The sequence below is a fragment of the Hemibagrus wyckioides genome, linkage group LG01 (genome assembly GCF_019097595.1).
Source record: "Hemibagrus wyckioides isolate EC202008001 linkage group LG01, SWU_Hwy_1.0, whole genome shotgun sequence".
Lineage (NCBI taxonomy): Eukaryota > Metazoa > Chordata > Actinopteri > Siluriformes > Bagridae > Hemibagrus > Hemibagrus wyckioides.
The window spans coordinates 5,074,696-5,086,228 of NC_080710.1; the positions used below are offsets into that span (position 1 = coordinate 5,074,696).

Here is an 11,533-nt window from a genome sequence, read left to right on the forward strand (position 1 = left end):
TACTTTAGAGGCCAGATATCAGTACCTACTCACTGTTTAGCAGCTAAGTACTATAAGTACATGGCGGTTGACTGAGTGATATAGTGAATGTTAACTATTTCATATGAAGGTAAACTAATTCGACTCTTCTAGCTAGTAATCAGATCCCTGTAGATTGTTTCTCTCTTAATCTTATGGTATATCTCCTCATGAAATATGAGGGGACCAGATCAATGATGAGAATCACGAGTCAAAAATAATCATTTATTACAAAACATGACATCCTGATCATATAGTGGAAGAACGAATCTACACATACTTTCTAAGCTTGGTCAGATGATTCTGAGCCAGAGAAAGGGCAACAAAGTGTCCCACAAGTTTCTATATTAGGCCCTCTTTTGTTTCTTTCTAAACGCCATCCTTCTAACGTATTCTTATGATATATAGAAAATGTAAGCTATGTATAAATGTACAGTTAACTTTGGTGTACTCTTGATGCTGGGTTATTATTTGACAAACCCAATAACATGGAATATGCTGATACATATATTTATACTATTCATATAACTATCATTTTATTTATAGACAATATCAGTAATTGTATAAATTCATATCAAACTCAGCTATATTTAATAAAGACAGTTATTAATCCTGATTCACCAAATTTACTAAGATATACTATATATATTAGAATTTTTCAATTTCTAATACAGACAGAAGGAGCCTGAAGTCATATCTCATTTGCGTAAACAAGGACATTTGACATAATGAATTTCTTGCATCAAAGCAAGTTTCCATTTTTTCATCATGGTTTTGTTGAAATGTTTTCACCGTCCTAGATTTTGATAATGTCGCTGATTAGATTTAGTGCTTCCTTTTGATTTTCAACAGATTTAGAATTGAACTATTCGGGTTTGGAAATGTCACAGTCCATCGTCTTGTCTCCTTCAACACACTGGGCTTCAAACCACTGCACGTCAATTCTGCAACGCACAACTGTATGCTATTCCGTCTTGCGTCTCTTAGACGGTTGCTCTCTAGTCTCCTCCTCTTTGGTCTCTCTGTTGGTGCTGTCGCTCAGGGAAAACTCTTCCAGAAGAGAGGGCTGAATCTGATTGGCTATTTCCCACGCCCATAAGGACAGCTCCACCTTATGAGGGGTCCAATCCTGTTGACTGTCTACTGAGAAGGAAGAATTGACATCAGTTTAATTAACCGAAACTGGAAAATTGTGTCTGATTCCAGTCAGAGCTTTCGATGTGCCCTTGATGACTTCCACTTAGGTTTGAACACCAGAAAGCAAGAATTTGTGCATTGACAAACAGCTGCACTATACAGTATCTCCTTCTGGAGAAATTCTGTACCGGGAAACTACTGATCATTTTGCACTTCGAGCTTACAAACTTCACTTGAGGTAATAAACACCAGTTCAGATTCCCCAAGAGATAAGCTGTTGTTCACACAGCATCTTAATCTGCAAGACTCTGCTCTGATTTCCTCTGGTTTGGTCTACAACTGGCGCATAGTGTTTATTCCATTTGCGTGTCCCATTGGAGGGCCAAGAACTGACCAACATTCTGGATCCCGGCAGTTATGATGGAACACATTCCATTATTTTTCCAGAAACAAAGACCTAAACATTGCACAGAAATGTCTCTTATTTGTCTCTTTAATGTCTCAAAGAATGAAACGTCTATATTTGTTACCTTTGTTGAGCTGATGTGTTTTGTGCAGTATTTTCTCCAAAAAGAGAGAGAAATGCTTAGCCGTGTATTGAACCGGTCTCAGCTCGGCAATGCTCTCTACGACCTCGTCGGCCATGAAGGCGACTTCTCCGGGAGCTCCTGCTGCTAATACAGCTACAGAGAACAAGAGATAATTAGAGATTTGTTAGGGGTTTTTTTTTGTAATTATTTCATCATATAGGCTACCCTTGTATACTTACCTGACGCTGTAGCAGGTCCGAGCCCTTTGAGCGTGCTCAGTTCCGTGATTGCTGATTGGACGTCCGGAAGGAGAGCGAACGCCTTCTTGGTGCAGCAAAGCACCGCTTCTTCACTGTTGGAGCCAATCAGCTGCTTGAGCCGGGGACGGAACTTCCCTCTCTGTCAGAGACGAGGTGAGTCATGTCAATATTTATGTAGGGAAATTTTTCTAGAACATCATAACAAATTTATACACAAGCACTTTAAATTAAAAAAAAAAAAAAAACAGGGATAGAAAATATGGACTGAAATAAATGAATAAATAAAGAAAGAAAGAAAGAAAGACGTATTATGACCTCACCACACATGCTCTAAATACACAGGAGCATCACTTTCACCCATCATGGATTAATCGTGCATTGATTTTTAGCGTATACTCACGGTTAATTTCCACTCCATGAGTTTGACCAGTTCGGGCTGCGTCAAAGTACGCTCTGTGCGAGCTAAAATGGCTGCTGGGAGCTGCTCCTGATACCTGAAACAGTAGCGTATTCGTTATACAATTATTAAAATATTATTTTACGATTTATGTATGCTACATGATGATGCAGTGGAGTTATACCATTTCTCTAATTCCAGCAGTTTCCCTGAACTCTTCTGCTTCCCAGCAGCCTTTGCCTCCACAACAGCCCAGTATTTTGCATAAATGCCTCTCCAGACTGCCGGGTCCTCGCAGCGGAACAGACACTCGCCTCCAGACATGTCGACGCACTGAGACACACTAAAGAAAGTACTCACAATCCACTGTATTCACTTACAGTAAATACTTTTCATAAAGCAGCTTTACAGAAATCAAATCTAATGATGAGAAAACCAGCAGAGGGGACTCGAAATGGAGTCCTGGGACATGGAACAGTCATGACGATCACAGCAGCAGCTCTTACATGCTTCTTCTTCTTTCGGCTTTTCCCCTTCAGGGGTGGCCACAGCGAATCGCCTCTTCCACCTGTCCCTATCTTCTGCATCCTCAACACTTGCACCCACTAACTTCATATCCTCATTTATTACATCCATATACCTCTTTTTTGGCCTTCCTCTTTTCCTCCTGCCTGGCAGCTCCATGTCCAACATTCTCCTACCAGTATACTCACTCTCCCTCCTCTGGACATGTCCAAACCATCTTAATCTGGCCTCCCTGACTTTGCCCCCCAAACGTCCAACATGAGCTGTCTCGTTCCTAATCCTGTCCAACCGTGTCACTCCCAAAGAGAACCTCAACATCTTCAGCTCTGCTACCTCCAGCTCTGACTCCTGTCTCTTCCTCAGTGACCCTGCCTCTAAACCATACAGCATGGCCGGTCTCACCACTGTCTTGTACACCTTCCCCTTGATTCTCGCCGATATTTTTCTCTTACATACAAATCTACACTATCCAGGTTTCCACAGCAACAGCGGCTCTATATTGAAAGCTTTGCACTTTTTGTTTACATTAGTAGGGAACAGGGGGATTTGAGAAAGCATTACACAGACTTAAAACAGACCAATGTGTACAGATTACTCTAAATGAATGAACTCTTTTGCAAAAAAAAAAGCTGCAGTGAGAAAAGTATAAATGTTCTTCACCTCTTTGGTCAACTGGAGAAAAGGTTTTAAGGTTTCAGAGTGAAAGTTTAAAGCTGCTCTCAGATCAGTGTATTCAGTGTATAAGCATGGCGGAAGTTGAAGCACGCCACCGTGGCTACATTTCTGGTTTCCTTGAAAAACACACACACACACACACACACACATATATATATATATTATATATATATATATATATATATATATATATAAATATATATATAATATATTATATATATATATATATATATATATATATATGTCTTTTGAAACACTGCGCGAAAACGACATGTAAAATTATTATCATTATTATTATTATTATTAGTGAGCCTTCCACTGTCGGTGTCTTTTATTTTGAAATTTCCGTGTCCGCGTGCTTGCCAAGCAGCCGTTTCTTCCTTTACACTGCTTCACATTTGTTTTGAAAAGGTTAGTTATGCCTCATTATTACATTTTTATCGCTTACAGATTTTTTTATTTTGCAAAAATATATTTATATATATACGTATATTATATATAAATGTCGTCGACCTATATACATATATTATATATTAGTCTTCTCACAGCTAGGCTTAGCGGTATGCTAAATGATTTCATATTTGTGCTATTAGCTCGCTAGCTAACTAATAACTAATAGGGGGGGAAATAATCGATTATAGACAGTTACATTTTAAATAAGAGCCGCTTGCTCATTGGTGCGTTTGTTTGATCAATGGACCAATCAGAGCCGTGATTTGAATTTAAATGTTGGCTTGTGTGTAAACAGAAATAAACAGTGTTTTTATTTTCTTCTTCTTTTTATTTTTTTTTTAGCATCAGCATTCAAAACGACGTGCAAGAAATGACACGTCGAAATGTTGGTATTAATATTAAGAAATTAAATGTCCACATATTTGAATAAATTCTAATAAATAATATTGTTCCTTCGAGGCGATACCTGACCGAGCGAGAGAGAGACATGACGATACATCGATATCGAATTGCGATATCTTTTTACTATAAACTATATTTCTCCTTACGTTAAACTCAGAAGAGATGCCGTGGTGTCTTGGATATCAGAAAACATCAAAACCAATTTCCTACAAATGATGATTCAGGGTTTCCTCTAATCAAATTTATTACCTAAAGACGTTATGAAGTTATAAGTTGTAAGGTGTTGAATTCTCGATTGTGATTGGTCGAACTGTGGTGATTCATCTTCTATAACATGGATTCTTTCGGCTGCAAGGTTTCTGTTAATGTGCTCATTTAAATTAGCTTTAGAAACAGTTTACACAGAGAGGTGTATTAAAAACCGGAATGACTGATATAATGAAGGTTTCTGTGAGCAGGAACAAAGCATATCGTGATGTCCTGGTCCTAACAATAGCTCTGCCTTCATGATTATTTTCCCATTATCATTGTTTATGTCTTGTGTCTCCTCAGCACATGCAGGTGTGTTATTTTGTAAGAGGATGTGAGGATGGCCGCAGCGTGCCACGTGACGTCCCACGTGGCTTAATGGTAAACTGAGCTGCAGACTCTACTACAGACCAGTCTCAGGACTCCTGGAAGCCCTTCTAACCATCAGATTGTCACTTCTGCGCTTCGGATTGGATTCTGCCTGACTCGTAAGTCTTTAGAGAAATCCGTCTTACATCAGGTAAGTGAGTGTGAATACAGTTATTTTAATAATCACTGTTGTTGATGTGAGCAGTGCCTCCACCACACAAGATCTATGGACTCGTTGGGGTGAAGAAGGAAAAGAAGAAGAAGGCAAATACAGGAAGTAAAGCGGTGGAGTCTCAGTGTGGAGCGGCTTTCAGTCTGAAACGTAAGTGTGGAACTGTGATCATTCACAGTTTGCACACCCGCAACACACAGGGGTGCACAGATTTTTTCACATATGGCTTTATTCAACATAGTTTAGTAACTCTCTCTGCTGTAATACACCTTTTTTTAGTATATGACTATGACCTTTGTCTTAAACCTACATAAGCAATTGTATAAAAGTATAAAAGGATTAGTTCCAGCAAAAGTGCCTTCTGCTGGTCAGAAATTGAACTGCAGCATTAGGTCTTACCTATAGCAGGATCTCTGTTTCACTTCAGCCATTCTTTGTTCTCTCTCTCTCTCTCTCTCTCTCTCTCTCTCTCTCTCTCTCCCAGGCTGGGATGGAGAAAATGGCCTCCGTCGGCACCGTCAGTGGCCGAACCATGTTCTGCCTGCTGGATGCTCCGGCCAATGCCATCAGCGTGTGTCGGGATGCCACGCAGGTATTTTTCAACCTTTATTCTGGTTTTGGTACTAACTCACTCTTTCACCTGGTTAATTTGTTAAATCATAGCCACGCCTCCAACACTGGGACTGACAGACACAGAGGCCACACCACCTTTACGGGGACTGACAGACACAGAGGCCACACCTCCAACAATGGGACTGACAGACACAGAGGCCACACCTCCAACAATGGGACTGACAGACACAGAGGCCACACCTCTGACAATGGGACTGACAGACACATAGGCCACACCTCCAACAATGGGACTGACAGACACCGAGGCCACACCTCCGACAATGGGACTGACAGACACAGAGGCCACACCTCCGACAATGGGACTGACAGACACAGAGGCCACACCTCCGACAATGGGACTGACAGACACAGAGGCCACACCTCCGACAATGGGACTGACAGACACAGAGGCCACACCTCCGACAATGGGACTGACAGACACAGAGGCCACACCTCCGACAATGGGACTGACAGACACAGAGGCCACACTTCCTTTATTGGGACTGACAGACACAGGCCACACCTCCTTTATTGGGACTGACAGACACAGAGGCTGCACTTCCTTTTCTGGGACTGACAGACACAGTGGCCACACCTCCGACAATAGGACTGACAGAGAGAGGCCACGCCTCCTTCACTGGAACTGAATAAACAGAGCAAGTATTGTACAGTGTATATTAGAATACTGAGTCGTGTTTTCTGCCCTCTCCTTTTCACAGGTGGTGGTGGCCGGTCGCAACATCTTCAAGATCTTTGCGCTTGAAGAGGATGGCTTTGTGGAGCGGCTGAACCTGCGCGTGGGCCGCAAGCCGTCGCTGAACTTCAGCTGCGCTGACGTCATGTGGCACCAGGCCGATGATAGCCTCCTGGCTACAGCGGCCACCAACGGCGCAGTAGTGACGTGGAACCTGTCGCGGCCGTGCCGTAACAAGCAGGAGCACCTTTTCGCCGAGCACAAGCGCACCGTCAACAAAGTGTGCTTCCATCCCAGCGAGGCGCACATGCTGCTCTCAGGCTCTCAGGACGGATTCATGAAGTACTTTGATCTGCGCAAGAAGGAGAGCGTCAGCACTTTCTCCGGTATACAAACAGTACAGAAGAGTAGATGAAGAGTACTTAAGTAGTTAAATACAAAGGTTTACATTCATATGGACACAAATCAGAATGATTGCTTCTCTATGTTGAATTGTGATGAGTATGATGGCTTCAGTGTATGACGGATTTCTGTTACTGTTAAAGATCACTGCACTCATGTTAACACTAATTGTGTGTGTGTGTGGCTAGGTCAGTCGGAAAGTGTTCGAGATGTGCAGTTCAGCACGAAGGACTTTTTCACGTTTGCAGCGTCTTTTGAGAATGGGAACGTGCAGCTGTGGGACATCCGCAGACCTGACCGCTATGAGAGGATGTTCACGGCCCACACCGGCCCCGTGTTCTGCTGTGACTGGCACCCTGAGGACCGGTGGGTTTGATGACCAGAAATCTGATAACAACAATCCGTGGTTCAGCCTAAGGTTGTGATTGGATTGCTGTTCAGTGTAGCATGATTGCAAAGCAAACTTTTGATATGATGTCAGTGTTAAATTTGCTGAAATCTCCTCCTGATTCTTTGATCGTAATTTAAACGCTACAGGCCACCTGTTTAGTTTTTCATCAAAGCAGCTTTGTATTTGGCATGGAATCATCTCCATAAGGTGCCAGTTGGTATCAGTGTAGCTCATAGTAACAGCACTTGTGCTGCTTGCCATGAATGCCCTGCTGTCGAAGTTGCCCAGGAAACGGCACTGCTAATCATCATGCAATCTGACACGCATCTACGCTTCTGATCAGGTGGAAAATTGGACTCGCTGTCACATTTAACTGTAATCAAATTGTGGTCAAGGATATTGCTCAAATCTCTTGGTCAAATTGTATTAATAATGTAGTTAAAGCCTTAATATATTGTAAGTATATCTCACACTCTCCAGGGGATGGCTAGCCACAGGTGGGCGTGACAAGATGGTGAAGGTGTGGGATATGACGACCAACCGCGCCAAAGAGATCTACTGCGTACAGACCATCGCCTCTGTGGCGCGTGTCAAGTGGCGGCCAGAGCGTCGCTGGCATCTGGCCACGTGCTCCATGATGGTGGACCACAACATCTACGTTTGGGACGTACGCCGGCCCTACATCCCGTTCGCCACCTTCGAGGAGCACAAGGACGTTGCCACAGGCATTGTGTGGCGCAACCAGCATGACCCTGACGTTCTGCTCTCTGGCTCCAAAGACAGCACGCTGTACCAGCACATGTTTAATGATGCCAGTCGGCCAGAGGTGCGCGCCAACCCTGAGGGCCTCAGCTTCGGTCTGTTCGGGGATCTAGCCTTCGCTGCCAAAGAGAGCCTAATGGCTGCCGAAGGTGGACGCAAGCCATGCCCGGGAGGAGACCGCCGCTACCCTATCTTCTTCTTCAAGAAGCATGACGTAATGGAGCGCTTTGCACAGGTCTCCAGTGTGCTCAGTGTCTTTGAGTCTGACCTGGACGGAGGAACGAGGATGGACTGGTTCATTGAGACAGCACGCAGGTACCAGCTGAGCGGGAGACCCTTCGCTGAGCTCTGTGACCACAACGCCAAGGTTGCCAAGGAGCTCAACAGACCTCAGGTGGGTCGACTTGTGCATAGTGTCTGACATCCTAATTAGTCATCTGGCAGGACTGTTCTGTATGTTAATACTTTGTGTGTACATGTCTAGGTGTCAACGACATGGACCATGCTGCGGATAATGTATTCTGACCCGGGTCACCCAACACCACCAGCCAATCACAACATGAGTAAACTGGGCAACATGCCCCTCATGAACAGGTACGTGGCACTGTGTCAGGTCAGCATCCATGTCTAGTGATTTTTATGAACGTTTTGTAAATGTAAAATTATCTGTAATAACAGCAGGGATTGTTTGTCATTTTGGGGACAGTGCGTGATGCTAATAGAGTTTTTGTTTTATTCTAGTTTCAGTTTGAAGGATATGAGTGCTGCTCTGAATGAGAGAAACAAAGAGAATAGACAGGACAACTTGCACAACCTGGAGACAAACCTCAACAATGATGGTGAGATACACAACAGCATCTTCACACAACAGAAGCATCCACCCTGAACAACTTGCATTCTTATACAGTATAACAAACACTAATGGCATCTAAGATTGATTATATGATAAAATTCCTACTTGGTGTTGGACTTTCACTTTGTTTACCAGTAATTCTATTTGACTGCCTGCTGATAGTGAGACTTAGCCCTTGCTTCATTTCCACCTTCTGTAGCATGCAACCACCATCATAGGAATAATGAATATTGTTGGACAATAAATGTTATCCTTGTCTATGAGAAGCACCATTCCCAAAGCTTCCTGAAAGCATGATATTTGGTAAAAAGAACCAGTACACTGATCAGGCATAACATTATGACCATCTGCCTAATATTGTGTTGGTCTCCCATTTGCTGCCAAAACAGCCCTGACCCGTCCTGCACTGTGTGTTCTGACCCCTTTCTATCAGAACCAGCATTAACTTCTTCAGCAATTTCAGCAACAGTAGCTCGTCTGTTGGATCGGATCACACGGTCCAGCCTTCTCTCCCCACGTGCATCAATGAGCCTTGACTGTCCATGACCCTGTCTCTGGTTCACCACTGTTCCTTCCTTGGACCACTGTTGATAGATACTGACCACTGCAGACCGGGAACACCCCACAAGAGCTGCAGTTTTGGAGATGCTCTAATCCAGTGGTCTAGCCATCACAATTTGGCCCTTCGTCAAACTCAAAGCTCAAATCCTTACACTTGTCCATTTTTCCTGCTTCTAACATCAACTTTGAGGACAAAATGATCACTTGCTGCCTGATATATCCCACCCACTAACAGGTGCCATGATGAGGAGATCATCAGTCTCACCTGTCACTGCTCAGAATGTTATGTCTGATCCGTGTATATCATATTCACTTTTTTATTTCTAGAGAATGAAGAGACAGAGGGCAGTGACGGTCAGGCTGAGTATCTGTTTGGAGAGGCCGAGCTGGATGATGATGACCTGTACAGCATAGACCACGACAATCAGGCAGGTCAGACATGCAAACATAAGCGCATGTGACAAATGATACACAGCCAATGACACTCTCAAAATATACAGTGTTCTGTCTGGCTTTAGTATTAATGGTGACAGACCTACTATAGACGTGATGTAATCACCAGGGTTTCATTTTATATAAAGAAATAATTTAGATTCTTAGTGTCTTAGAAACTTCATTTATATTAGTAAGGATTACTGGTTGTCTCCTTACTTCTTCTGCAGCAGAGGAGACGGAGTTTTCTCTCCCCCAGGAGGCGTTCCCGCTACGGCATGAGATCGTGGAACACGCGACGGCGCCTGAGCTCCCGGCAGAGAAAGCCGAGTCCCCACAGGCGAGTGGTGGTGAGACCGAGAGCGTGTGTCTGACGCCCATGGAGTCATTCAGCCTGATCTCGGTGTCACAGTTGCTCTTCCAGCCACGGCTGCTGCCGGGCTTCTTCAACGCCATCGTCAAGGACACGCTGGCCTACTACGCCGAGCAGGGTGACGTGCAGATGGCCGTCTCTGCGCTCATTGTGCTCGGCGAACGGATCCGCAAGGAGATTGATGAGCTCACGCAGGTCAGGAGAGCTTAATGATTATAGAGCAAATTAGTTTATTTACCCAGATTCTATTAAAATATATATATATATATATAATAAAGTGTAATCAAAGTGTGTATGTGTGTGTCTCACAGGAACACTGGTACATGTCCTACATCGACCTGCTGCAGAGGTTCGAGCTGTGGAACGTCAGCAACGAGGTGATCAAACTGAGCACGTGCAGCGCCATCACGTGTCTGAACCAGGCATCCACCACGCTGCACATCAACTGCAGCAACTGCAAGCGACCCATGAGTAACAAGGGCTGGATCTGTGACAGGTATGCTCGCACCTCATGCAGTCAGTCAATCATGTAGCAGCGAGCCATAGTAAGTATAGAAGCATCTCGAACCCACACTCAGATACACAACAAGCAGAATACAACATGTGATTTGAAATATTTGGAAGCTACTCCTCCTATACCGTGACTGACAGGATCAAAGCCCCCCCCCCAGGACAGGACCACCTGCTTTACTGCCCATGTCTCTGACAACTGACAAGTCGTATTTCTCTTCTCTTGTGTGTTTGTTTTTGTGCTGTAGGTGCCACCAGTGCGCGAGTGTGTGTGCAGTGTGTCACCACGTTGTGAAGGGCCTGTTCGTGTGGTGTCAGGGTTGCAGCCACGGTGGCCATTTGGAGCATGTGATGGAGTGGCTTAAGAGCTCTAACCACTGCCCTGCTGGGTGTGGACACCTGTGTGAATATGCCTGACACACACACACACACATACATATTTAAATACGTCAGTGTGTGCTTGAATGAAGGTGCTGCTACAGACAATGAAAAAGACCCTCTCAACAACACACACACACACACACACAAACCAGCCATGAAGTATATATCAGTACGATACCCTCATTCTATAAAAGCACTTTTGTTTTCCTTTAACCTTTAAAATGCTGCATTGTCAAATACAAATCTGTGGGAAAAAAAGTTTGTAAATATTTTTATCTCCATCATTTGTTGCTAATACAGAAACTGTAGCAATAAAGTGCGTTCCTTATCTACACACCTTGTTCTCAATACTGATATGAATTCTACATACAACTG

At 43.8% G+C, this 11,533-nt stretch overlaps 2 protein-coding genes across 5 annotated transcripts; one reads left to right on the top strand and one right to left on the bottom strand.

Annotated features, from left to right (window-relative positions):
* Window positions 1–229: 229 nt before the first annotated feature.
* On the bottom strand, window positions 230–3,656 carry zgc:112496 (uncharacterized protein LOC541336 homolog). Of its 3 annotated transcripts, none has more exons than XM_058415264.1 (6): window positions 3,528–3,656; window positions 2,527–2,685; window positions 2,346–2,439; window positions 1,925–2,084; window positions 1,686–1,838; window positions 230–1,161 (listed from the first exon to the last, which is right to left on the bottom strand). In XM_058415264.1, the coding sequence occupies exons 2-6, from the start codon at window positions 2,664–2,666 to the stop codon at window positions 983–985; spliced, it is 726 nt and encodes a 241-aa protein (XP_058271247.1). In that variant the 5' UTR covers window positions 2,667–2,685; window positions 3,528–3,656; the 3' UTR covers window positions 230–982. The 3 variants fall into 3 exon arrangements, with proteins under 3 accessions (XP_058271247.1, XP_058271340.1, XP_058271430.1); XM_058415357.1 differs by having other exon boundaries at window positions 2,527–2,675; window positions 3,528–3,608; XM_058415447.1 differs by having other exon boundaries at window positions 230–1,158; window positions 2,527–3,623.
* Window positions 3,657–3,888: 232 nt separating this feature from the next.
* On the top strand, window positions 3,889–11,494 carry wdr24 (WD repeat domain 24). Of its 2 annotated transcripts, XM_058398082.1 has the most exons (13): window positions 3,889–3,953; window positions 4,950–5,134; window positions 5,221–5,337; window positions 5,672–5,779; window positions 6,519–6,879; window positions 7,084–7,261; window positions 7,767–8,442; window positions 8,533–8,642; window positions 8,790–8,887; window positions 9,790–9,894; window positions 10,125–10,462; window positions 10,579–10,763; window positions 11,026–11,494. In XM_058398082.1, the coding sequence occupies exons 4-13, from the start codon at window positions 5,678–5,680 to the stop codon at window positions 11,192–11,194; spliced, it is 2,322 nt and encodes a 773-aa protein (XP_058254065.1). In that variant the 5' UTR covers window positions 3,889–3,953; window positions 4,950–5,134; window positions 5,221–5,337; window positions 5,672–5,677; the 3' UTR covers window positions 11,195–11,494. The 2 variants fall into 2 exon arrangements, with proteins under 2 accessions (XP_058254065.1, XP_058254074.1); XM_058398091.1 differs by lacking the exon at window positions 3,889–3,953 and having other exon boundaries at window positions 10,128–10,462.
* Window positions 11,495–11,533: the final 39 nt, after the last annotated feature.

What these genes read in the sequence shown, in the direction of transcription:
- zgc:112496 (XM_058415264.1), bottom strand. Translation starts at nt 2,666, where the DNA reads ATGTCTGGAGGCGAGTGTCTGTTCCGCTGCGAGGACCCGGCAGTCTGG. An exon ending in CTGCTGGAATTAGAGAAATG is followed by an intron (nt 2,440 to 2,526) that starts GTATAACTCCAC and finishes CTACTGTTTCAG; the next exon opens with GTATCAGGAGCAGCTCCCAG. An exon ending in AACACATCAGCTCAACAAAG is followed by an intron (nt 1,162 to 1,685) that starts GTAACAAATATA and finishes CTTCCTTCTCAG; the next exon opens with TAGACAGTCAACAGGATTGG.
- wdr24 (XM_058398082.1), top strand. Translation starts at nt 5,678, where the DNA reads ATGGAGAAAATGGCCTCCGTCGGCACCGTCAGTGGCCGAACCATGTTC. An exon ending in AACATGCCCCTCATGAACAG is followed by an intron (nt 8,643 to 8,789) that starts GTACGTGGCACT and finishes GTTTTATTCTAG; the next exon opens with TTTCAGTTTGAAGGATATGA. An exon ending in AAGGGCTGGATCTGTGACAG is followed by an intron (nt 10,764 to 11,025) that starts GTATGCTCGCAC and finishes TTTGTGCTGTAG; the next exon opens with GTGCCACCAGTGCGCGAGTG.